The sequence below is a fragment of the Podarcis raffonei genome, chromosome 17, assembly GCF_027172205.1.
Source record: "Podarcis raffonei isolate rPodRaf1 chromosome 17, rPodRaf1.pri, whole genome shotgun sequence".
Lineage (NCBI taxonomy): Eukaryota > Metazoa > Chordata > Lepidosauria > Squamata > Lacertidae > Podarcis > Podarcis raffonei.
Genome location: NC_070618.1, coordinates 12,371,120 through 12,398,801, shown reverse-complemented (window position 1 = coordinate 12,398,801; position 27,682 = coordinate 12,371,120). Strand labels below are relative to the sequence as shown.

At 43.3% G+C, this 27,682-nt stretch overlaps 1 protein-coding gene across 2 annotated transcripts in view; it reads right to left on the bottom strand.

Annotated features, from left to right (window-relative positions):
• The window catches only part of SLC44A1 (solute carrier family 44 member 1), an 81,189-nt gene that overhangs the window by 19,807 nt on the left and 33,700 nt on the right, over window positions 1–27,682 (bottom strand). For both annotated transcript variants that reach the window (XM_053370314.1, XM_053370315.1), the window contains exons 4-8: window positions 23,408–23,544; window positions 15,198–15,291; window positions 6,639–6,808; window positions 3,240–3,329; window positions 59–198 (exon numbers count right to left, since the gene is read on the bottom strand). In XM_053370314.1, the coding sequence (XP_053226289.1) occupies window positions 59–198; window positions 3,240–3,329; window positions 6,639–6,808; window positions 15,198–15,291; window positions 23,408–23,544 (631 nt within the window). The remainder of the gene's footprint in view (window positions 1–58; window positions 199–3,239; window positions 3,330–6,638; window positions 6,809–15,197; window positions 15,292–23,407; window positions 23,545–27,682) is intronic.

Here is a 27,682-nt window from a genome sequence, read left to right as displayed (position 1 = left end):
ACACAGATAATGCAGCATGTGTCAAGGAGCCCTGACTCCACAGCTATTAAATACGTACCGTGAAGACCGTAGCTGCAATGGCATAGATCAGAAGGGCCTGACGATTGTCTTTGGCTATTTGAAGCTGATCAACTGTAAGAGTATCGCTAGGAGACTTCCGCTGCTTGGCGTACAACCACCACAATACTCCTGTACCACCTGTGCTCACGAAGAAGAAGATATTGTGCATTTCAGTTTCACAGCATATGTGTAATAACGTATAAGGAGCACAATTAGCTTGGCCAGTTTCATCCTTTACCAGGCTAGATTCAGACTTAACTGATCTGCTGCAACATAAATGTCAGGACGGTGTGGCATTCTGATATCGCAAAAGACAACTGATCAAAGAGGGCTTGCTTTTTACAAGACATCTTACCACAGCTATGATGCTGTTCCGTAATTAGAAGCTGAGGAGTTCCAGGCAAGAAAAGGTTAGACACAGGAATTATTAACTAAGACACTCAATAGGCTAGGATAGGATGATCGGCACAAACCAGAATTGCAACTGGCACCTCTCCCTGAAGCCTGCTCATAGATGTCTCTCTATTTCTTGAGGCCTTGCTTTGCATTCCACCTTCATCACTGGTGAGAACTAAGAGGGCTTTTTTTTTTTTAAGCTGGGATCAATGGAGCATTCATTTGCCCTTCCCCCCAAAATACATTTTTTACCCTGGCTGAACTTCCCAGTTCCCTTGGGTGGATGCTGTTTTTGCTGAAATGATAACTTGACAGGAGACAACCATCTTAACTGCTTAATACTCTTTCAAACTATTGTTTTCCCTGGTCCTTTGTATCCTGCTTTGAGCACATTCTGTTTGCTGGAAACTGAAACTCGGAATTCTATAAATAAATGCCCTCTTCTCCGATCTCCAAATATCTTGGCCAAGGATTCTGAGGGGGGAAGGGTTATCTGCTTCCTCCTCCAACTGCTGGCTTGAAGAAAACTGCTGTTTGTGGGTGGCTTTTCACAAATGCCTCATGCCAATATTGATGCAGCGCAGCAATACAATTAGGGCAAAGACAGCCAAAGAACACTCTTGTAATTTTATTGCTTTTTATCTTGTATCACTATATTTCCCTTGCCTGCTTCTTTTGCACTTTCCTATTCAGTGAAGTCTTATTCCCTGAAATCATTAATGGGAGGTGATTGTGGAATGTAAATATTGCCAATGCTTTGTCCCTTTATTTTTCTTCCTAATAATTGGCCGCATCCTCATTCAGTCCCATAAATCCTTAAACCAAATGGATATTGCTCCCATGGGCATAGCTTTAATAGTGCAACAATGGCTGCAAATCAATTGTTTCTGAAGTAGAAGGTGAATGGTTTTAAAGGAAGCAAGAAGGACAAAGGGAAGCATCACTTCCCTACTGATTTCTTCCAGTGTCTCTCTTTAAAGGCAGGAAAATGAACTCCCATCTTTGCAATGCTCATAGAACAACCCAGGAGGACGTATGCGCCCCATTCTCGAGTCATGCCTCAACATTTGCCTGAGCAGACAAATGCCAATGTGTGGACAGAGGAAGGGAACATACACAAGCCCCACTTCAACAATGCCATTGTGTGCACCCTCCACCCTTGGCTCCGTCCCTGACCTTCCCAGCGTTGCACAGGCTTCACTTGAACACAAGTAAAGTCTTCTAGGTGATCAGGGACCCTGCTTTATCTGGGATTCTGATCACTCCAAGGGGTTCTACTCGTATTCAAATGTACACAAGTAGAAGCTCCATGCAGTGATTACCTGTGCAGCATGGGAAGGGCAGGGGCTGGATGAGGCCCATGACAACGTTGGGAACGAGGCTTGCACGTGATCTGGATTCTGGCAGATAGTTAACCATAGCTAAGGGACCATTTGGATAGAGGGTGTCTGGCATAGGACCACACTAGTTAAAAAAACCACAAACACACAAACATATGGGATTTTCTAAATCCATTTCAATTTGGGTTTAGGCCCAGTTTTGGCACATAAACTGCTTTGGTCGCCCTGCATTTGTTGGGAGAGAGACAGGGGAAATATGTCCTAGTCAATTCTCCTCGAACTCTTAGCGGCTTTCAATATCATCAACCATAGTATCTGCCTGGAGAAGCTGTATGAGTTGGGGGTAGGTATACCTGTATACCTGAAGGAGCGTCTCCACCGCCATCATTCAGCCCAGACACTGAGATCCAGCGCCGAGGGGCTTCTGGCGGTTCCCTCATTGTGAGAAGTGAGGTTACAGGGAACCAGACAGAGGGCCTTCTCGGTAGTGGCACCCACCCTGTGGAACACCCTCCCTTCAGATGTGAAGGAAATAAGCAGCTATCCTCTCTTTAAAAGACATCTGAAGGCAGCCCTGTTCAGGGAAGTTTTTAATATTTAACGCTGTATTGTTTTTAACACTTGATTGGGAGCCGCCCAGAGTGGCTGGGGAAATTCAGCCAGATGGGCGGGGTATAAATAATAAATTATTATTATATTATTATTATAGGTGTCATCACTTTGCGGTGCTTCCAGTCCTACTTGGGAGCTCAACAACCAGAGGGTGTTGCTTGCGGAGTGCTTTTCACCCCCATGGAGCCTTCAATGTGGAGCTCCTCGGGGCTCAATTTGACCCCCTGTGTTATTTAACATCTATGTGAAACCGCTGAGTGGGGCCATCCAGAGTTTTGGAGGACGTTGCCAGCAATATGACGATAACATACAGCTCTACTTCTCTGTTATGTCTGCAGGAGAGGCAGTGGATGTGCCTTGGTAATGGATTGGATGAGAGCCAACAAACTGCAGCTCAATCCAGACAAGACTGAGGAACTGTTAGTGGGTGGTTCCCTAGACCGGATGGATGGGAGGTTGCCTGCTCTTGATGGGGTTACACGCTCTCTGAAGGAGTGGGTATGTAGCTTGGCAGTACTCCTGAATCCTTTGCTGCCGCTTGAGGCTCAGTTGGTTCCTTCACTGCAAGAAGTGAGGTTACAGGGAACCAGAGAGAGGGCCTTCTTGGTAGTGGTGTCCGCCCTGTGGAACACCCTTCCATCAGATGCCAAGGAAATAAACAACTATCTGTCTTTCATAAAACATCTGAAGGCAGCCCTGTATAGGGAAGTTTTTAATGTCTGATGTCTTACTGTGTTTTAATTTGTTGGAAGCCACCCAGAGTGGCTAGGGCAACCCAAACATCATCATCATCACTACCATCATCATCATCGACCAGCTTCAGCAACTTACCAAGTGATCCCAGAACAACAAGAATTGTTAAAATCCAAACAAGTACTCTTGAAATGTATCTTATTATCACCATCATAATCATGGAAAGCACTGCAGAAAACAAAAGAAAATAAGAAGGGTAATTATTTAAAATGGAAACAGCAAAAACAAAAAAGGAGACTTTATTAATACAAATACAGTTGAATTCACTTTTTAACTGTTTGTACAAAAATGTACAAGATAAACTAGCTATCCTACTCAGTGTCTGATTTGCCAGTTTAACAAACCAACCCTATATGAACATTTACACATCATGGGACATACGTATTTAACAGAGAGATGCAGACACATACAATGACAGAACTAATGTTGACATGATAGAACTGCAACTTTATTATCATGAGTTGCAAAAATACCGCACAACTCATGTTGAGCACAACCCAAAAAGTTGCATGCAGACACACACATGCTCAAAAAGCACAATTATTATGACAAGTATGAATTAAGATGTCAAGATTGTGATAAGAACCACATGCTACTTTATGCTTGAGCTGTGTTTTTCAGGAGAGGTCATTAAATAAGATCTTTTCACTGTCAATCTTCTACTTGTCTAGCTCTTTGTTGATTTGGAACATGAAGGTCTCATCTCTTGGCACTTAGTATCATAAGGCCATCATGGGCAAGTTTCTCCTACAAACTACACTGCCTTGGAAAAGCATGAAGGAGCTTCAATGGCTTCCTGCCTGCAGGTATAATTTGGGAGGTGGCCACTGTTCCTGAAAGGAACCTGGTTGGTCATTCACATCAAACAAACAAAGTTTGTTTATGTGTGTGCAAATGTAAAGGTATACTATAGAGAAAGCCCAAAATTAGCAAGTATCCAAAAACACAGAAGAACAGGTGAATGCTGACAATCACTTAAATGTGACTCAGAACATACGCCAGTGAATACTGATAAAATGGGGAAATGCCTATCTGTTTTCAGACATTTAGTAACTTCAACCGGGATTGTCAACATTCACACATGCATGCCAGCATTCACCGACATTTGGAATATTCATTGCTGCATGAAATGTGAAGGCTTTTAAGTAAAAATCAGCTACACTGACCGTAACTTGGCAACAATCATGCAAAATCAATTTAACTTAGTTACCAAGTTCCAGAGGTCTACATTTCCACTATTCCTCCCAAAGTGATGAGTTTAACATGCTGGTGCTTCTCGGTTATTTTAATTGTCTAGTAATCCTATTGTAACAGGCCTTGATATAATCAATAATCAATAACCAATAACTGATGTAATCATTTCCCCCCCTGTGGGGGTATAGAACAGCTGGGCCAGTTTGGTTTCCATTTTTAATCAATGGAGTCTTCCATCGGCTTTTTCTATTCTATTCAGTCATCAGATTAGTATATGTTTAAACAGAAACTTTACTTTAGTATTAATAATTAGGAGCTGTAGGTGAAATTCTGCTTGCGTGACAGGATTTCTTCTTCTTTTACCTCTCTGGCAAGTCCTCCATCTGCTTCAGAGGGTCTCACAACTTTCTGAAGCAGATTTGAGGGGACTGCAGGTGGAATGAAAGGTCCTATTGCACAAACAGAAGTCTCATCTGCAGACAAATGGGCACCATTGGATACCATGCAATATGTTTTGGCAAAGGATTAACACTGGGATTGTAGTTGCTGGCTTCTGTCTGGGTTAATTCATATCAAAACTCCAATGTCACATAATAATGCAAATATTGTTTTTTTTCTAACTCTGCACAAAATTAAGAAGAGGCTTTAGCTACGGCTGCAATCTTTAATCTATTTAATCGATTATTCAAGTAAGTAGTTGATCAATCACTGGAAGCCAATTTTAATTAAAAGTGCACTGAATGTTCACCCTTGAACATTTAAAGTTAAAGTGAAGTTTTATAGGGGGGCGGGGGGAGAAGCATTCTGCTCAAACCTGCTCTTTATTGCAGTCATTTCTCCTCTATTGCTGTTTCTGTGCCATTTTTTTAATTAAAAAAAAAATCTTTCTCCTTTGCTACATAATCTCAGCCAATTGACGATCATGTAAAATGATAACATCCTAGAGCCAATCAGATTTGACTACAGGGCGATGCCAAGGAAAGCAAAACTGTGCTGCCCTCATTCTAAAGCCAACCCAGCTGTACCCATGCCAGAATGTGCTTCAGAATGCCCATTCAAGTATGGTGCGTCTCATTGAGAGCAGGCAGAAAACGTCTACACTTGGATGAACATCTCAGGACACATTCTGATGGGCACCTGGGTCTGTGCTCTCCTTTTGCTGCATTTATATGACTTCATTTGGACATTTCAAAGTGTTCTCTCAACTGTCACTGAGAAGGTTATTTTTTGAAGGGGGGTGTGTGTGTGTGTGTCTGCTCTGCTCTCATTTGAAAGAATCAGATAAAATTTTAATTCATGGGACTAGAACATAAGGTACATGTAACTCTTTTTTAGGGTTAGTTAGGTACTGTATTTTTCGCTCTATAAGACACACCAGACCACAAGACGCACCTAGTTTTTGGAGGAGGAAAACAAGAAAAAAAATATTCTGAATCTCAGAAGCCAGAACAGCAAGAGGGATCGCTACGCAGTGAAAGCAGCAATCCCTCTTGCTGTTCTGGCTTCTGGGATAGCTGCGCAGCCTGCATTCGCTCCATAAGACGCACACACATTTCCCCTTACTTTTTAGGAGGGGAAAAAGTGAGTCTTATACAGCAAAAAATACGGTATGTTTCAGAAACAGAGAATAGGAGAGTTATGAAATATGGGCCTTTTCTTCCAAGAATGATCGACAGCCTTTGTTTATTAAAGTGCAAGCTCCACAATTCATGCAATCATGATCAAAAAGGGCAGCTATACTAAAGCTATGATAATGTTCACATTTACTTAAATGATATTTTCATTGACTTCTTGTTTTGCTTTGCAAGATCTCTGAGGGAGCACCTTACATGTGGTTCTCAGGTGAACTCCCACTGAACTGGGAGACTGATCAACTAAATAAAAAAAATAAAAATATCAGCCCTACTTTTAACCCAAGTCCCTGAAGATATTAAGGGTTAAGTATCAACATTCACTTAGCAATCTGAACCCAAAGCTTAAGCCCAAGGCTTATGAATACTGTACACTTGGGAGGTTGTTTTAAAGGAAAGCAGAGGGTTCAATGACAGTGACACAGAGCTGAGTCAAAATCCCCACATTAGTTACATATAAGGAGAGTCAAATGCACATACATGTTTTAAAAAAACATTTAATTCAGCTGCTGGGTAGGAAATATAATTTGGAATCGTCTGCTATAATAGCAAATACTGAACATGCTTTATTTCCACATTGTGGGGACAGAAGATGTTCACATTCTCCTGTTGCAGTACTGTAGAAATAGCTAAGAACGAGAAAAACAATTACCTAGTGATAACAAGCAAAGTCCCAATATAATCTCTCTGCAGGTCATTACTCCACTAATCAGCCTGTGCAAGACACTACTGTCACTGACAAAGGTGATCAGGGCCTCTGCAAACTTGGCATAGCAGGAAATGTTCACAGGAGCACAGCGATGGAAGAATGGAATAGGTGCACTGGTGATACAAGGAAAAAAAAAATCAGAAAAAAAAATTACTCCTAGGTAATATAAATGCCACATCAACACACAAATGGAAGGTGAACTGATGCCGTACACTCCACCCTCGTAAACATCTAACCAAGAGCTGCAAGGTTAACGGAAAGGTGCTGCTGTAAATGGAGATGACTGTAATGGCTCGTGATGCTGTTTTTAAAAACCAAGATATCCCCAGAAGAGGGTGGAGTGCACATTCTGATGTTTCCCGTCCCATCAACTCAGAACACAGAGCAAAACCCATCAGCCCCAAATACAATTTATTTTTATTTTTTTTAAAAAAATACACCGCTAGTCCAATATGTCTAGATATAATTAATTATGTGTAACGTAGAAGTTTTGAGACATTTCCAGAAAATATTCAGATTGCGGTGAGCCTCGGGCAGACGATTTCCTGTAACTCCCAGAAGTCAGGCTGCTCACCTTAGACTCTACAGAGACTGCAGCATAACATAAAGGCAGTTCAGGGCATTTTACATGTATACATACCAGGGACCATGACAATTCCCCTGCGGGCAGCAGCTAATATATTCTCCACCTACAGCACAGCATACATTACTGAATACTGCTCCAAAAGCTCTGTCGATATTCAGCGGCAGGTTGGGGAAGGGAAAAATAGAGATAGGGCCGTGGGGGTTGGGAAGGGAGTCCTGGAAGTTCTCGGTGCACATGTAGATTATGGTTACCAGATTTTTTCAATATATCTGGGGACACTATTTTTCCCCCCAGCTGAGTAGCAACAGGGAGTCAGTAGTGGGGATGGTGGGGCAAAAGATCCTGGGCCCAAGCACACATGCATATTGTATAAAGGTGCAAAGCCCTTCTTTCGCACCCTGTGAAACATAAATGTGCAGAGTTTTTTTTAAAAACTGGGCAATGGCACGCCGCCTGCCTGTGACTCCCAAGCCTTCCCCGATCTCCTTCCCCCTTCCCCCTTTGTTTTGACAGATCAGGGGAGGTTCGGGAGACATGGGTGGGCGGCCGTTGCCCAGGAGGGGCCAGCCTGGTAGTGCAGTTGGCTCTGGCTGGCTTCAGGAGCTGCTCGCTGCCGTGGCACAGGAAAAATGGCGGGCGCCATGGCAGCGGGCAGCTCCTGAAGCCAGCCAGAGCCAACTGCGCTAACAGGCTGGCTCTGGGCTGCTGAGGCTGCCACTGCCATGTTTCCCGGAGACAGATTTACAAATTTGGGGTTATTCCGGGGATGGAATTTGCCCGGGGACAGATTTGAAAATCCGGGGACTGTCCCCAGGAACCGGAGACGTCTGGTAACCCTAATGTAGATCTCTATGTAAAACTCCTTAGATCAAAGTGGGCAACCTTTTAGCCCCTAAGGGCTATATGGGCACACAGGCGGTGCATGCCAGTGGTGTGCTCTGGGCATGCACGCCCACACACACTCCACATATCTCACACAAACATTATTCCCTCCGCTCTTTCACAAACACCCTCCACACACCAGTGCAATATACCTAGAATTCCAAGCTTAATTCTGCAGCTACCAAGCACAAAGTCTCAAACACAACCATTTGTTTTGCTTTATCCATATCAAGGAGTCCGGTTAATGACTATTTCAACTCCGCTATAGTCAAGCAGGAAGGGAAATGCCTTCAAAAGCAGGGGTCCCAATGGCAATAGCCTCCCGGGGCAGAGAAGGGCAGATTTCCCTCCACCCCAGCACAGAACAAAACGTGTTCCTCCCAGCCTGTCAAACAGCTGTCTGGCAGGCTGAGAGGAGCATGATGTACACGTGCAGCTTCTCAAGATTTATATGTTGATGTCCTGTGCTCTTCCCTCCTCCCCTTGCAATTGTACTCAGCTCAGCTTGGGCAACTGGCAACACTCTTTACAGGATGCTTGGGCCAGCAGCATAGGAGGCCTGTGTCGGTCACATAAGACCTGCTGGAAACTGATTGATTTAGATCATGGGTAGGCAACCTAAGGCCCAGGGGCCGGATCCAGCCCAATAGCCTTCTAAATCCGGCCCGCGGACGATCCGAGAATCAGCGTGTTTTTACATGAGTAGAATGTGCCCTTTTATTTAAAATGCATCTCCAGGTTATTTGTGGGGCCTGCCTGGTTTTTTTACATGAGTAGAATGCGTGCTTTTATTTAAAATGAATCTCTGGGTCATTTGTGGGGCATAGAAATTCGTTCATTTTTTTCTCTCTTCAAAATATAGTCCGCCCCCCAAAAAAAGATCTGAGGGACAGTGGACCAGCCTCCTGCTGAAAAAGTTTGCTGACCCCGATTTAGATCCTGGTTTTAAGATTTCCACAGATGTTAGAACAAAAAGGTGTCCAAGAATTATAGCAAAATAGCACTGAGAAAGAACTGTGTTGGAATGCCAAACATAGCAGACCTTCCCTAAATATTTTATTTCAATGGTCAACTCTCCTATTTTGACATACCATAGCTAAATACCAATTTTGGTCCCAGTTTATAATATTATTCCATGTGCTGCAAAAGCATTGCTGAAGTCGTGCTTTGGCAGTGGTGCCGAAGTATCAATTTATTACTTTTGCAATAATATCCAAATCTCTCCGTAAAGAATGTTACGAATATCCCACATTTCAGTCATCAATATGTTGCATGGAATTAGGGCCTATGGAGAAAAGCACAACTTCCTGGCGTGTTAATGTTCCCATCAACCCCCATTCTTCCTACACAGAAAGCAGCATTGCTGCCACCAAAATATATACCAGACTGTCAAACCTATTTTTATTTCCCTTTGCAAAGAGAGAAGCTTTCGCATTTCTATTTGCAAGACACTCGTGTTTCTAATTGGAATCAATGAACAGAATCACTCTTTCATATGCAAAGGGAGCTTTATTTAACCTCTAAGCTCTTCTGTCTCTGAATCAGTTCCTGCTGTCTTCCTTGCCAGGTTCAAGCAAGTTATGGCAAGCTGAGTATGCAATGCCTTTTGGGTCCTCGATGGGAAGTCTTTCAAAAAATGCTCACCCTTCGCTTCATGCAGGCAGAGTAGAATATGCTGCCTTCAACAAATCCCTTTCACGATTTATTACTTAATCACTCGCAAACATACTTAACACTCATTGTCTAATTATTATCCCCAAATTGAGAGGAAATTGCAACCTGCCACATCTAGAGAATTTTTAGAGCCTCCATTTCCACATAGCTGACAAGCAGTTCTAAAGTGTAAGCTCTCAAGCAAGCTGCAATGACTAAAGCGTAGTTTGTGCAGATGGAGTGCTAAAACTTCCTTGGCTTGTACAACTTCAGATTGCAAAGGCAAGCGAGGCCACAGAGGCAACAGCACACCTTCATGCTCCTCTAGGTAAAGGGACCCCTGACCATTAGGTCCAGTCGTGGACGACTCTGGGGTTGCGGCGCTCATCTTGCTTTATTGGCCGAGGGAGCCGGCGTACAGCTTCCGGGTCATGTGGGCAGCATGACTAAGCCGCTTCTGGCGAACCAGAGCAGCGCACAGAAACGCCGTTTACCTTCCCGCCGGAGCGGTACCTATTTATCTACTTGCACTTTGACGTGCTTTTGAACTGCTAGGTTGGCAGGAGCAGGGACCAAGAAACGGGAGCTCACCCCGCCGCGGGGATTCGAACCGCTGACCTTCTGATCGGCAAGTCCTAGGCTCTGTGGTTTAACCCACAGCGCCACCCGCGTCCCTCATGCTCCTCTACTGAAGCCCTATTTAGGAGTTTATTTCCAAATGCCTGAAGGGGCCAGTGACAACCTCACCCTTTCTACATCATGTCCACCACCACCAACACCCTCTCCAGCAAAAACACGATCACCTCAGCCTGAAGGGAGCTGTTCCAGGATGCATGGAGTTCCTGATGTTGTCCTGTGCATGATGAGGGGAAGATATAAAATCCCTGAAGCTGTTTGTTTTGCAAAAAGCAATTCTAACCGTAAGTATTACCATTATGTAAGAGTCATTTCCCTTAATTTGGAATACTTTCTTACGAGACACCATACTTTCTAAAACTTTAGCTGTACAGTCAAACCTCGGAACCCAGAAGTAATCCATTCCGGAAGATGGTTCTATTTCCAAAATGTTTGAGTTCCTGGGCACGGCTTCCGATTGGTTGCAAAAGCTTCTTGCACTCAAGCGGAAGCTGCGCTGGATGTTCCAAGGAAAGTTTGAAAACCGGAACACTTACTTCCGGGTTTCTGGCGTTCGGGAACTGCAACGTTCAGCAACGGAGCCATTCGAGTTCTGAGGTTTGACTATATATAGAAAATATACACTTGAGGCAGGAGGACCCCAGTTTCTATGGAAGAAATCTTACCTAGCTCTCATACAACACTGGAGAAAAACACTCAAATATATTGTAGCATTAGGTCCTGTCTATTAGCAACTGCTTCACCTGGATGGACCTGAGGAAGCGACCAGATAGTAGGCCTTGCTCTACTTGCTTGGCTATGAAACTAGCTGCATTTGGCTCTTCTCCTCTCTGAACTGTCATCTTTGGGCGGGGGGCCGTTCCACCGGGCTACATATGAGAGAGAGAGGGAGAGAGGTGAGAGTGCTTCTGTTTGAGCTGGCTATCGCAAGAATGATTTGGGAACCTTAAGAACTGGGGTCTAGATTTACCATATTTTTCGCCCTATAGGACGCACTGGCCCATAGGACGCACCTCGTTTTTTGGGGGGGAATGAATAAAAAAAATTATTTTCCCCCCCAGCCGCGGGGCTGGGGCGGGGGAAGCCCGAGCTTCCCCCGACCCCGGCCCCCAGAACAGGCTGCCGCCCTCAAGCCTTGCAAGCCCGCGGGAACTCCTCCCAGGCGCGCAAGGCTTGCGGACACCTGCGCGAAGCGTGGGGCGTCCTCCAGAGGGCGCCCCGTGCTCCAGGTTGCCGCCCGCAAGCCTTGCGAGCCCGCGGGAACTCCCGCCGGGCTTGCAAGGCTTGCAGATAGCTTCCTGAAGCCTGGAGAGCGAGAGGGGTCGGTGCGCACTGACGCCTCTCACTCTCCAGGCTTCAGGGAAAGCCTCCATTCGCCCCATAGGACGCACACACATTTCCCCTTCATTTTTGGAGGGGGAAAAGTGCGTCCTATAGGGCGAAAAATACGGTACCTCTCTGTCCGCTTCTCCTTTATTAAAATGTGCTTGTTTCATTTTACAATATTTGCAGGACACCCTACAACAAAACGTTCAATGCAATGTAAAGCAAAACAAGTAGGAAGCCAAAACAAAAACAAATAATAGGAAAGCAAATTTGTTCTGTCTGCTATATTGTAACGTTATGGGCTGACATTATCTTGTTTTTTTATCTTTGTGCACCACTTAGGAAACTTTAGGTGTTATTTAATAATAATAGTAGTGGTGGCAGTAATAATAATAATGTTATATCTATTATTACTATATATTACTATAAATATTATTACTATATATATTTATACTCTGCCTTTTTCCCTGACATGAGTCAATATAGCTTACAGATAAAAACAAGAATTCCCAAAATATAGGGGGAAATCATTAAAAAAGAAGTGAGCATTAATAGAATTAAAATATATATACATATATAAAATTTTTAAACATACACATAATTACAGCAATAACAGCACTTGTTATTAAAATAATGAATAACATAAAAATAAATATGAATAAACATTACTTATGAATTCACAACTTGACTGAGAGAAAGGCACATGAGTTAAAACATTAGGTACTAAATTTTAGGATTCTTCTCCACCCAAAATAAATGAAAATACTCACTGCTGAGAGCAAAGTTTTCACAATTTCCTCCCTATAAAGGGATTTTTGTGGAAAGCAAGGTATTAAAGATAAAACTTATAAAACTTCGCTCATGTAATGGGCAGTGTGAACAAATGCTCTTAAATAGTGGTTTTATTTTTCTATCTTTACAATGTGAACAGCAGATTCAGGAATAGCAACTTCTGTTATCAGAGAATTACACAAATGTCAAAGATTTGCCACTAGCCAAGGCCCATGAAGAGGAATAGTTTGTACGTGATTTGCATGTTGGTGCAATTTTACAAGGCAATAACTGTTTTCGAACCAGCATAGCATAGGTGAGCTGCTCCTCCTGAAACTTCCCTCCATTTCGAAAGCAGTCTGCTATGCAGCACTGGGCGGCTTGACTGCTGTTTGAGGAAGAGCAAGTGTAAAGCCACCTTGGCTTCACTGAAACCAGTTTCATGGTTGTTTAGGTAATAGCCATAACCCTTTGTTGGCAGGGCAGGCCTGACCCAGCGTAAGGCAAAATGAAGCAGTTGCCTCAGGCGGCAGATACTGAGAAGCAGGGAGTGGACACAGATGCATGTGTTATACAGCCTGCTCCATGCCCTATACAGTGGTACCTCGGGTTACATACGCTTCAGGTTACATACGCTTCAGGTTACAGACTCCGCTAATCCGGAAATAGTACCTCAGGTTAAGAACTTTGCTTCAAGATGAGAACAGAAATTGTGCTCCGGCAGCACGGCAGCAGCGGGAGGCCCCATTAGCTAAAGTCGTGCTTCAGGTTAAGAACCGTTTCAGGTTAAGAACGGACCTCCGGAACAAATTAAGTACTTAGCCCGAGGTATCACTGTATAAGCTAGCCTGCTGTCCTCAGGTGCGACGGAAGACAGTATTCTGGCCCCATTGTTAAAATAAGATTCAACTGGCAATCTGGCCGGCTTCTGTAAATGGCATAGGGGTAGGTGCCATCTTGTCCTTTGCCTCAGGCGGAAAAATCTCTTGATCCGGGACTACTCTTGCTCAGATACGGCCTTGTCCTTTGCAATCCCAAATTTACCATAGCTAGCCATTACTACACTGAACTCCCTTTTGCTGAAGCCAGGGATTATCTACTACCTGGTTTTATGTGTAGGAGACAAAATCTAACTTTGCTATAATGAATAAAAAATGAGGTCAGTGGTTACTACATGATGTCTTGGAATAAATGGGACTCTTGAGAATCCAGCGCATGAGACTAATTTCTATTTCAGGAGTTCTGACTCTGGTAGGTGTGAGATGTGCTGCCCCTTTTTTTAATAACGAACAGAATAATAAATTTATTCAAAGTGACCCTCTGTTCTTTTATTAATGGCTGTTGATTATATCCAGGGATATTACATGTCTTAATGGAATTGCAACTTCTCTCAAGTAAAATCCTTCGTTTAATAATGTTCTGAGCTCTGTATGGGCGGGAGGCATTCTACATTAATAGACACACACACTTTCCAACACATGGATGCATACATACATATTCAGACCTTCATTTTTACCATGGCATACAAGGTTTTTTGGCATACAAGGCAGAAGCTCCATAGAACATTAGCATCAAAAATGAGCCTGAAAAACAGAAAGCTTCCTATCTGGCCCCTTATTACACTGTTTTGCAGTTATTTCAGGGAAAATAGAATACAACCTATTGTTGTCACTTTTACTAATAACAGGTTTTCTTTAATCCAAATTATTGGATCAAATAAACCGTAACACAAACTACAGAACTGGTTAGGGCTGCCATAAGTTGGGGTTTTCCTGGACGCTTTAGACTCAGGAATACGGGAAGAGAAAATGAAATTGAAGTTTCTGAATTTAAAAATTAAAATTGAGTTTTGCAGATATCCTTCCCTAAAAGCTTTGTTTACTTTCTGTGCTGATGAGGGGGAAAGGCTTGACTGCAAGAGAAGCGCTCGTAAATTCAAGCAATCCAACCATTTTAGAGATTTGGGGATTAGAATCAGTCAGAAATTAGCTGTTTGAATGTTCAGACCGAATAACCAGTTTTAATTTTTCATTAAGTGGCCTTCAGTTTCCTTCAGTTATGAGGCTACACGCTGATCAGACAAGCTCAATAAACTACGAGCAGTGTCAAAGGTTGTTTCCAGATTAGATGCTAAACCGTGGGTACAAAGGGGATCCCTGCATAGCTATGACTCTAGTTTTCCGCATTCTAGACTGAGAAACTCAGGAGCAGGATGTTAGGGGTCCAACAAAAACCAGCCAACAAACCAAGTGTCACTCAGTGAAATACAAGAGAAGACACAACAGTTCTGTCGCAATCGACAAAGAACCATTCTCATGCACGTGCATCAAACACACCCCTAAGCTGTTTATAGCAGAGCATCCTAAAAGCGCTAAACTCCTCCAAGTTCCAGGCTGAGCGGTGGCAGCGTTATCAATATAACACATTTCCCAATGTATTTTTAAATGCTGTCTTAACTTGTAAAGTGTATCAAATAAGAAACTGGTCCTTTTCCTTAGACAAGGGCGTTAAAGGGATCACCTATAAATATACCCAGCGGCTCCATGCTGAACTAGCAATAAGGCTGCTGAGTCATTTTATCTCGTATTAACAACAACAAAAGTTATGTTTTGACACAAGAATGAGACACAAAGCAGTCATTTCATTACCTCTCTGGAACTGGGAGCTTGGGGCAAAGCTTGGCAGCCCTTGGATCTGTAGTGTATTCAGATGGCTTTAGTTCATAACTACACAATGTGGAGCCTGTTTAAAGAAAAAAGAAAGGGAAAAAATGGAAAACATGACTTGGGGAGGAATGATCTACCACATCCATTGATATTATAAGCATGAACAGCTTTAGCGGCAGGGAAATAGATCTACAAAATACCAATTTTTCAAAGATAAAGCCTCCCTCCCCCCCCCACAAGCCTAGTTCTCCCCAAGAAAGAACTCGTGTAGTAGAACTGGTGTAGTAGTTTACACCTGCAATAGCTCCCCCCCCCGCCTCTACGAATAAAGAGAATCAGGATCTAACCCAATGGATCAAAAGATTATGGAACTCTCCATTCCGCTAGCTGAGTTTGAGCCCCATAGCTAGTGGAGATAAACCAGCATGGTTCTCCTAAATAACGCCACCCTCTGTGAACTGAAGCAAGCCACCGAATCCCATAGCTTTAAACTTGTATCAAGGGGTGACAAGTTATAAGCAGGAATGGCAGAAGGGCATTAAACATTCATGCCGCAGAGCTCACAGCAGATCAGGTTTTTTTATCACTGTACATTTTAAGTGTGCTCCCTTTTATCAGCTGCAGAGCCCATGGGCCTACTGTGTCTATCTGGAGGCAGTTGCATTTCTGGGTTGCAAGAAAGCCGCTGAAAAGGCTTCCCTGAGCAGCAAGGTCTCTGAGGGGAAGAAACGGAGATGGCACAATCTATTTGCACATTCAGAGCTTGTTGTCCTGGCAGTTCTCAAACTTTCGCATTTCCACTGAACTCTTTGGACTCTCCAGCAACCACTCAAGAGAAGTGGATTTCAAACTCCGTGACCTTTTGGAAACCCGTTCTGTAGCTACCGTATTTTTCGCTCCATAAGACGCACTAGACCATAAGACGCACCTAATTTTTGGAAGAGGAAAACAAGAGAAAAAAAATCTGAATCGCAGAAGCCAGGACAGCTGCGCAGCGATCCTGCTGGCTGTCCTGGCTTCTTGCTTGGCCGCGTGCAGCCTCTCCCAGGCAGGGGATGAAGGCTCCCACTGCCTGGGATAGGCTGCACGCGGCTAAGGCTCCCCCAAGAGCCGCGCTCCCTTTAAAGAGCGTGCGGAGTGTGTGTGCGGCTCTTGGGGGCTTTTCCCTGAGGAGTGAGAAGGGCAGCCCTTCTTTCTCCTCGGGGAAAAGCCCCGAAGAGCCACACACACGCTCCACGCGACTCGTTAAAGGGAGCGCTGAGCAGAGCCTCCCGCCTGCATTCGCTCCATAAGACGCAAACACATTTCCCCTTGCTTTTTAGGAGGGGGGAAGTGCGTCTTATAGAGTGAAAAATACGGTATTTATCAGTGCAGGAACCACTACACCTGCACACTACAGGTGATTCTGACAGTGGCATAGTGCGGGGGTGGCCACAGGGGCAGTTGCTCTGGGCACAAAATTGTTTGGGGGTGCAAAATTTCAACCCCCAGTGCTGCCTCAATACAACTGTATGCTTCCTGGGCTCTGTTGAAAATGGCTTTTCCAGGAAGTGACCTCTCCTGACAACAGAGTGACTCTTCTTATCTCTGCAGCTGCAATCTCCATTAGGCTGTTGAATGTGCATGCTTACAGTTTCCCTCCCTCTCACACTCCCATCCACGTGGCCCCAGGCACTGGAAACCCAAGCTATGCCACTGGATTCCGAGGCACTTACTGGGGTGCATTCTCCATTTGAGGGACCTACCAGACTTTCTGGGGCTACAAAGCGGGCAACCTAAAGCAAACCCACTGTTCTCCATGACCTGTGCATTTTGGTTGAAGATTGGTTATATTCACAACAAAGATTTACCAAGAAGGAATGAGGGAATTGTCATCACATGCCGACATTTCCTTCTTTTTACATGATCACAGATTCCTTTGAAATTACTCCACAGTTGTCAAACTCCTGACTCAAAAACTAGCTTCACAACAGAGGTTAATACAGAGAAGATTTTTTTTTTTTACAGCAGACAAAAGTTGTACCAGAATACTGAAAAAGAAATCCTTTTTTGACCAGGTAAAGACCCTAAACCCTAGACACAGAGAATCAGGGTGGGGGGAGGAGAGTATCAAAAATAACGGTAAAGTTTATGAAAAATCTTTGCAAGGCTTGTGATCTTCAAGTCATCAAAAAGCACCTGGAGGTTGAGCGTTTCAGGATAAGAAACAGTCCAATTTCTCCCACTTCTTGACAATCCCTCTGTACATTTTTAATGGACCTAAAATGTGCTCAAAAGTGTTTTTCATTCACTCTGTGATAGGCAGTCGCTGATGTAAACACGATCCATTAAGAAAAGGTACTGCCACTCTCAGCAGCCAAGCACATTGTTTCAAGTTTCTTTCCCCCACAAAGTCTTTTTATATTGTCTCTATAAATGTACATGACAGCACTGACAGATACAGACAGTCCTAGGCTATTACGAAGGACGCTGAAGAAGACCCCCCCACAATACCACTGAACCGTGAAATATCAAACTAAAACATCTTATGTATCCATTACAACTTCTCAAAATTGCATTTCTGTTGAAATGACAGCTTGGGGCTACATGCCATCTGGCAAAAATCCAAAGGTTACAAGAAGCCGTTTCCCCCCATAGCACCTTTGACTACTTCTCCTAGGCAACGACCCCATTCACACTTACCGTATTTTTCAGTGTATAAGGCAATACTTTTTGCTAAATTTTGATAGTCAAAAATTGGGGGTCATCTTATACATGGAACAATACAGTATTTCCTTGATCTTCCCACGGCTGCCGTGAAAGTTTCTGCTTCAACTCAGCGGGCAGCATTGGTGTCCTGCAGAAAGCTCAACAACTTTGAGTAACTTCTTAAGTTCTTAGTTATGGATTTTAAAAAAATAGAGGTCATCTTATACATGGAAAAATAGGGTACTTATGAGAAAATATGGCAGAAATTAGCAGGGTTTGCTTAAAATAACCCCATGCCTAGGACTGATTTGGTACTAAGAATTGCCTTCGGTGACAATTTCTTGGCTCTGATATTAAATTTGATTGGCTTTGATTAAATTTGACAAGTTAAATTTAATTAAAATGCAACTGTTGTTCACCTTGGGATACTCAGGTCTAGATAATGCCGTACTGAATCTAGCATATATTTAAGCCTCTCTCTTCTTAAACCAGCACGCTCTGTAATCATTTTCTCTAGAGACAAATACAACTCAGTTACTTAGACATCGGTAGCATATCTTAACATCTCTAAAGGATTTTCGGTAAACCAGAAGCATGGGATATGTAGACTTGTCACTTAAGACCGATTCTCACAACTCCCACTGAAAGTTTCAAACTATCTTAGGTCACAGAGAAACCTTTGGCTCTGCAGCCAAATCCAGGAGTCAAAGATGCAATTCATTCCGTTTCAAGTCTCCATTGGTGGGGAAATTGCTGAAGCCACAACAGCTCAATTTAACATGGATCAAAGCAAGAAAGTGATTATATGTTGTTGTCGTTTAGTCGTGTCCGACTCTTCATGACCCCATGGACCAGAGCATGCCAGACACTCCTGTCTTCCACTGCCTCCCGCAGTTTGGTCAAACTCATGCTGGTAGCTTCGAGAACACTGTCCAACCATCTCGTCCTCTGTCGTCCCCTTCTCCTTGTGCCCTCCATCTTTCCCAACATCAGGGTCTTTTCCAGGGAGTCTTCTCTTCTCATGAGGTGGCCAAAATATTGGAGCCTCAGCTTCATGATCTGTCCTTCCAGTGAGCACTCAGGGCTGATTTCCTTCAGAATGGATAGGTTTGATCTTCTTGCAGTCCATGGGACTCTCAAGAGTCTCCTCCAGCACCATAATTTAAAAGCTTCGATTCTTCGGCGATCAGCTTTCTTTATGTCCAGCTCTCACTTCTATACATCACTACTGGGAAAACCATGGTTTTAACAATATGGACCTTTGTTGACAAGGTGATGTCTCTGCTTTTTAAGATGCTGTCTAGGTTTGTTATATACGCTTCAGGTTACAGATTCCACTAACCCAGAAATAGTACCTCGGGTTAAGAACTTTGCTTCAGGATGAGAACAGAAATTGTGCTCCGGTGGCGCGGCGGCAGCGGGAAGCCCCATTAGCTAAAGTGGTGCTTCAGGTTAAAAACAGTTTCAGGTTAAGAACGGACCTCCGGAATGAATTAAGTACTTAACCCGAGGTACCACTATTTATTGTACCTATGTATTAAGCAGAAAGTCTGTAAAAACTCAATTACAAACCTTAAACTAGAAATTTTCTCATTTCTACAAGGCAGACAAAAAGTTTCCCGTTAAATAAATCAGATTCCAAAGTATTTTAATTATGAAAACTTAACTAAGTCTCCCCTAACAATAATGTCCGTAAGAAATCTTTCAGTGAAATTCCTTTTTTCTTGATTACTTTATCAACACGTTCAATGCACCCAGTGGTTTGTCCCAACCCTCAGCGCTTGCATCTACTTTCTGGTACGCTTACTTCAAACACAAGCAGTTGCCCCCGCAAGGTCACACAAAGTGAAGAGAGATTAGTGTGTCTTTTCTGATAAAATCCAATGCCTTGGTTTAGGATTAGCGTGCTAATGCTAATTTAAAAACCTGAGAGGGCTGGCAGAGGAGAGCAGAACTCCGGGGGAAGGGGAAGCTTTTTAAAATAAGAAGAGAAATGGGAATATCACATTACTAAAGAAGCATTTTTCAGCAAATATTAATATTGTTCATTTGAGTCAGAAATACTGGTTTTGGGCTAGCAGAACATGCTTATTCTCACAGAAGGCTGGGCATCTCCTGAATCAGGGGAGACTATCATCATCATCATCATCATCATCCTCTGTACACCTCCCTATTCCTGTAGATCTCAGGATGGTTCATAACATAAAAAAGATGCAGGAACTAGGGAGAGAGCCTGTTTGGGATAGGTTGTGTCCCTCTGCAGGAACAGGAATGTAGCCTGAGGATCTAATAGGCGAGGGATGTCCAGCAGGTTGATCGCGATCTACTGGTAGATCCCCGTGAGGTTTTGGGAGATTGCGGTCGATTGCTGGGCCCCTTTCCTTAGCACTGGTAAAATCGAATCTTGCCCCACCCTCCATTGTTGTATGATCTGCAGAACGGAAGATGGAGTTCAGTGAGGTTGTTTGTTACCCCAGCCTTAAAAACGGGGCTTTCCTCCTCCCTGAAAAAGGTCAACAACTTCGACCTGAACCCCCCCAAAAATGGGGGTAGATCACTGCCAGTTTTTAGTTTTTAATTCTGTAAGTAGTGCAAATCGTAGTCTCTTGGTAGCTGGCCACCCCTGTAATAGGTAATGTGCAGTTCTATCAACACCAGTGTAATATGTGCACTTCTCACAAATGTCTCACAAAGCATCCTAGCAACTGCATTTTGTTTTGTTTTTTTATAGATATTTATTAAGATTTTCAGAATATTACAAAATACAAAAAGAAAAAAAGAAAAATACAAATCAAAAATAGTTAAAAACAATTCCATCCTTCTTTACTTAACTTTCATTTGCTTATTTCCCGGACTTCCTCACCCCTCCCTTTCCTGTATTCCAACTCAATTTGTTGATTCAGCAAATCCTTCCCCACTTTATTTATTCTAATCTTTCATTACATTACCTTACTCTATTTTCCTCATTGTCTTATACAAAGCCTTTTAATTCAAAACCTAATCTTATTTTTAATAACTTCTCATAACCATTATATTCTTTCCTAGTCCTTTAAAGCTTTTATACTAAAGCCAAGCAATTTCATTTCAAACATCCTTCTAACATTCATCAGTTATGTAAAACAGTCCTAGTAACAAAAAGAAAAAAGAAAAAATCTTCATCCAGCGTCCCTTCCTCCTGGTCCCGGGTTTGTCAGTCCATTTATCCCATCAAACCAGCACATTAACCTGGTAATCTTATATCCGAGGCTCTCAAATCTCCTCCATGTCCCTTCCACGATTTTTTTTCATCTTTTCTTTTCACTCGTGTTATCTCCAATTTAATGATGTTTTTGCCCCTTTTCAACCAGTCAGTCCCTTTTCCACAGTCCAGACTGAGCTCCATGTAGTACTTAAAAGCATATTTCAGAATCCCTCCAAACTTTAGAGCCCCCATATCTCCAAACCTCTCGCGGCCCATTGCCAGACTCGGAAAGTCGATATAACCTTACTCAGGGGGGTCAGTCCAACCCCCCATTTCCAGTCCAGTCCAAACTTTATCTTTCCGAGTCTGATTTTTTCGAAGATCAGTTGCCAAATACAAAGACTCATGTTCCTGCAGGGCCACAACCTCCATCTCTGGCTCCATTTCTGACTCCCCAAGTTCAGCAGAATCCTCTTCTTTCATCTGTTCTGTCAAGGCACACTACTGGTTTGGTTCCTGGGTAGACTCCATACCTTTTCCTACTGCCTGTCCAAAATTTCCTGCTATCTGCTTAAGATTTCCAACCAAGTCAGTCATCAAATTCATTCCTTCATGTAATTCTTCCAATAGAGCATTTGTTTTGTAAAAAGCGCACAACAACATTTCTGAATGCATTGTCCTTCAAGGTCACCAGTCAGTTCCCATGGGTTATACTGTAGCGGCTGGAAATTCCCTAGAATTGGTTACAGTTTCACAGTCTCCCTCTAGGGGGAAAACTTCTGTTACAGATCCAACCCCAGAGTTTCTTTTTTCCCCCCTCTCTCCCCTTTTTTCTTTAGATACTTTGTCAATCGTTGTTATTTTAAAATGTGAAGGAAAACAGTGGAATCACAATGTTTCTCTTCTTTTAACTATCTGTCAAACGACTTCTGTTTCTGGTCAATGAGCTTCAAACGCCAGTCCTGACACCCCGCTCCCGGGTCAGGATGGTGGAAAATTACTTTGCTTTAAACTTACTTCTGCAGGTTAAAACAGTCCAAAGAAAGCTCCCCCTTCTCCTCCTGCTGCCGAAGGGGGGGTTCAGCTATTTTAAATGATGAAATCCACTCATTTAATAGTAATTTTCAAAGCTTTAGTTTACTTTGTCTTTGCTTTGTTCAGTCTACAAGGAAACGGAAGGCTGACTTCCTGTTTAGACCTTCCCGTTTCAGTACCAAATTATAATAAATTTTTAAGTCCGATTCCTTTCTTTTCCCAGTTCCTAATTTATAGTCCAATTTTTCAAAGTTTAGGTACTCACGGTGATTATTTTTAAAGTCCAAATTGTCCCAAAAAGAAGGCAGCGCTCTCCGGCAACGGCTATGCGGCTTCGCTCCACGGAAAGAGCAGTTGACTCTCAGCACCGTGCCGCTTCCCCCTCTTCGCTTCGGAGCCCGTTAGTGGGTTCCTCTGCGGGTTGGGGGGGGCGCTAAGGGTGCCCGCCGAGTCCCATGGTCACAGGCTTCATCCGCCTGTGATTTTTTAAAGGGTCCCCGCTTCGCCATAGCGGAAAGGACCCGTTTCGCGCAGAGCTTGTCCCTCCAGTTCAGAGGGAGTCCGCCATTGCCGATGGCGCCACCCCGGAAGTCCCTAGCAACTGCATTTTGCACTAGCTACAGCTTCCAAGCCAGATTCAAGGGTGGCCCCACATACAGTGCATTACAGTAGTCTGTAATCATGCACACACATTATAGCAGGAACAATCTCAGAGAAGCAGAAAAACCTCTTCTTAGATAGTGGACCACACTGTTTACTTTTTTAAAAAAAAATATGCTCTCTGATTAATATTTTTTATTATTTATTCCACGAAAATTTCTACACTGCTTGATTGTAACAACAACCAACTTTAGAGTGGTTTACAAAAAGATAAAGCAATAAAACTGACAAAAATTCACAACTTTACTTTAAAACACACAAAAGTTAAAATACCAGGACAGTTAAAATACAGTGGAACCTCTATTTGTGACCGTAATCTGTTCCGGAGGTCTGTCTGGAGGTTGAAATGGGTCGCTGGGAGAGGCGCCATTGTGCGCAGGCACGGGTGGTGATTGCCCACTCCTGCGCATGCGCAAACGGCGGCAAACCCACCGGTTACTTCCGGGTTTACCACGGTTGCGACTTGCAACGACTGTAAGAAGAGGCAGTGGTAAGTAGAGGTTTGACTGTACTAAGACAGTATTATAGCCCGCACAACCCTAGAGTCTGTCAAGACTGGCCCGTACGGGCAGGGGTACCTTTACTGAGCAGAAATAGAAACAGCACTGTTGTTGTTGTTTTGCCTTACCATTAGTCTCTGCAAAATTCTGAACCTCAGCCAGGGTTTTCAACTCCTTCCGTGGACATGCTGATACACAAAGAGCGATGGACTTGATCTTCCGTTTCACCAGATCTACATTGCATGGCTCCAAAAAGAACACGTACCTTTAAGAAAACACACACACCGAAACATTCAGAATGGATCAAAAACAGACTAAAAAAGGATTTCTGTCTAGAGATATCCTACCAGTAAGGAAACTCCCAAATCGCTAAACAAACTTTCTTCATTTTAAAACTTGCAATCTTTCCCTTTCAGAAGTACACTGTTCACCCAGAATTTAGTAGTGGCTCCCCCACACTTTTCCTTTTGAAATGGCACTAAAATTTTCATAAGATGGAGTAGAGCCCCTTCACAAAGATGGATGCATGTCTGGCTATATAGACCATCACCAAAAGGCAAAGAGATAATATATGGAAATAAGGCACTGTTGGCAACTTACATCTCATCTGCTAAAGTACACCATTATCTCTCATTCCTCCTTGGGCTCTCAGGGGGCAGTGAGATGTGTGTGGCATTTCCAGTTACATTTTAAAGGAACATCATACTTTAAAAGTTTATTTCAGGGCGTACCATTAGGATAGTCAGCAACAAAATCTGGAGCCACACAACACCTGAAGCTGACCATAATTATTTCCTAAATGCTTTTCATTTTTCTGAGAATGGACTCAGCGAGTGCCAAGTTTAGAGAATGATACACCAGATACTGTAGCAGGGAAGCTTGAAATGTGATACAGAAAAGTGGCAACTTGCTGCAATCGATTGTTCACAGTTACAGATTGATCTCTAGCACATTAAAGTGGTGCCGTCACACACAGCTCCATCTATCCTTTGTAATTGAAGTCACAATGTAAGCACTGAGTGTTTACTCCACACTGATGTCTTCAGGATGATCCTGGCCATCCCACCTCACTGCCCACCCCCACCCCCCGTTAAAATACCAAGCAAAAGTCAATTAGTAAAATTATATTGGTAACTTGAAAGCAAAACAGAGATCCCAATGTGTTCCGATGGATAAGCATTACGGAAAACAGCTTCTTATTTTAAATAGATTTTCCACATGACTGGTTTGTAATTCAATGGGCAACTTCAGCACATTTTTTGGAAAGATAACTTCGGGTACCTGATTCACACCCCACACCCCCGACAATAGCTTAAAATAACTTATCTTAGAGAACTGCGTGATTTCTGTCGTTTAACAAGTTTTGTGAAACCAGCAGTAAGTGCCAGAACCCAATGTCAATTGGAATTCATTTGGATCTATAAAATAATGCATGTACTTTCCTCCAGAGAATAAATATGCACTGATAAAAGCTTGTAAACAAAGGCAGAATCTGTGTGCGCACTTTAAAAAAAACAACCACCAGAAGTGTGTTATCATTAGAATATATGGTTTTATTCACACATATATACGACCTGGGCATAGGGTGGAAGGACTTAGAGCATCAACACTCCAACAGATCTTGGCTCCCTTTGGTTTCCAGGGAGGCCTCTGAACCCTGAGAAAGTCAAGCTTCCAGGTCTCCTTTTTTTTTTGTTTCCAGGTTCAGCTGCAACCATTCCTGGCCTATTGTTCTCCTACCTAGGATGAGTGGCACCTAGCCAGTTGAGGTGAGACAAGGCACACATACCGTTCTCCCAGAAGCATCTCCAGTTGTCTCTATGGAAACACATTTGTTCTGCACCAACTTCTTTACACGTGCAGAGAAGATGCTTAACAGATTTGGCCAGAGCCAAATGATCTTGAATTCCCTCTGCTACTACCACAGGCTCGGTTGGGATCCAGGGGCATTATCTAAACCAGAGGGGGCCAATGTGCAGCCCTTGAGGACTTCTTTGGTGGCCTTCAGCAGCATTTGACACCCACCCACACCCACACCTTGTAGCCCTCATGCTGATTTCCCAAAGCCAGGTAAGCGAGGCGCTGGGCTTTGGGAAGGAGGCGTGAAGGCTCCAAGAGGGCCCTAGAGTCCTCCCAGCTTCTTCCCAAAGTCTAGTTAGCACTTTCGCAGCATTGGGAAGGATATGGGAGGGCTCTCGGACCTCCTCACAGCCTCACACCTCCTTTCGAAAGCCCCAGAACAGGCATCCCCAAACTCGACCCTCCAGCTTTTTTGGGACTACAACTCCCATCATCCCTAGCTAACAGGACCAGTGGTCAGGGATGATGGGAATTGTAGTCCCAAAACAGCTGGAGGGCCGAGTTTGGGGATGCCTGCCCCAGAGCCTTGCTTAAGACAGCTTTGGGAAGGTAGCATGAAGGCTGGGGAGGGGATGTCAATTTCAGGCCTCGTTACCTGCACTGCTGCAATGTGTAGCTCATGGGTTCCGTGTCAAAGTGGCCCACTTGGTATGAAAAGTTGGACCGCCTTGTTAAACCAACCCCCAGTCCTATATCACTGCACCTGATCATTTATTTCCCTTGCAATTGTAGTATCTGTCCCACAGATATCTGTCACCTGCAGACATGGCACAATTTGATTGCAGAGGTTTCCTTTTAAAGCACAAATTTACTGTGCAGCATTTCGTTAAATATGGACAAGGCTAACCAAGATTTGGGGAAAGAGTTCTTTAGCTCCTTCACTAGTATTATGGTCATGCTACTGGGAAAGGATGCCTTATGCTCATACAAATCAGGAATCAAAAACTTTTCCACATTAACAATTTAAGAGCTTGCCTATTTTAAGTCGGGAGCACGACTGCAGTGACCAAGTCCGTCTTGAATCTGAACTTTAAGGTACATGCTCCCTAGGTTTTCCGATTTCATTGATTTTCTGCAATTCCTCAAGACAGCTCTATACTGTCAAACGAGCATGGTGGAGAAACACCAAACAGTATGCTCGATTAGAGTCTCAGGACAATTCCAGAGGCAAGCGTGGTCATATAACGGCTGCTTTGCACGCATCGCTAAGCCTTGATTTAGCATTACGCAGACAAGTCTCAGTCAGCAAGAGTGAAGTGTGGGGCTTGCATGCATCTCCTCTTCTATCCTTCTGCATGGACAGGAAAAGGTCTTCTGGGGAGTTACTTTCGCAGAATCTTGGCTTAGTGTTATCTGCAAACCAGGAATCCTGGTTCAAAACAAACACTAGTCAGCTGCTAAACAAGCCAATTTTAAACCACAGGTTTAAAAGCTTGCTTCTTTAGCAGTTAAGAATAGTTCCTTTTAAATTGGGATTCTTGGTTTGCATGTAAAACTAAGCCAAAAGTCTTTGAAACTGAAAGTGCCGTATTTTTCGCTCCATAAGACGCACCAGACCACAAGATGCACCTAGTTTTTGGAGAAGGAAAACAAGAAAAAAAATATTCTGAATCTCAGAAGCCAGAACAGCAAGAGGCATCGCTGCGCAGTGAAAGCAGCAATCCCTCTTGCTGTTCTGGCTTCTGGTATAGCTGCGCAGCCTGCATAAGACGCATACACATTTCCCCTTACTTTTTAGGAGGGAAAAAGTGAGTCTTATAGAGCAAAAAATATGGTAAACTTGGCAAAACCAAGTTTTTACATCACCAGATTTTAAAAATTGCTCATATGGGACCATATTTTTAGATAAGAGGGGGGTGAAGCTGAAAAATCAGGACTGTTGCCTAAAGCCACTAAAGCCGCTAGGGATTTTCCTAGCTCACAAGCCATCCATGACACTCGTTGCCTCTGTGTTACACCAGCTCTCTTGGAAACAAATTGCATATCAGTTTCACATATTCTAGGGTATCTGAAGGGACGAGGAAGGCAATAGGGAACAGTCATTATGATCTCCCAAGGTATTGGAAGAGGAGATTGTCCAAAGCAGCCTTGCCTTAAATGATGCTCTTCAGATGTTGGAGTCCAATCCCTATCAACCCCAACCAGCCTGGAATGATGGGAGCTGTAGTTCAAAAACATCTGGAAGGCACCAAGTTGGTCCAAGGGGGTGGGTGGGCTATACTTAAGTTTAAAATGGAATTAGAAGGGTTCTCAGGCAGAAACCTTTTTCGTTTATTTTTGAGAAGGAAAATAAGCTTCCTGTGTTTCAAATTCACTAGATGTTCTGAATCATTACATTTTCTGAAATGGAAAAATTCTACCCATCAAACTATTTTACATCCGGGGATAGTGGGAAGCAAGTCAAGAAACTCGCAAAAAAAAAGTTGTGGCCTTTTTGCTGCCCGTCTTCGGTTACACGTAATGTTTCCATCTCTTTAAGAAATAAGCATTTTTTATGGATGGAGAAGATGACATTTAAAAAAAACAGATTTTTAATAAACATT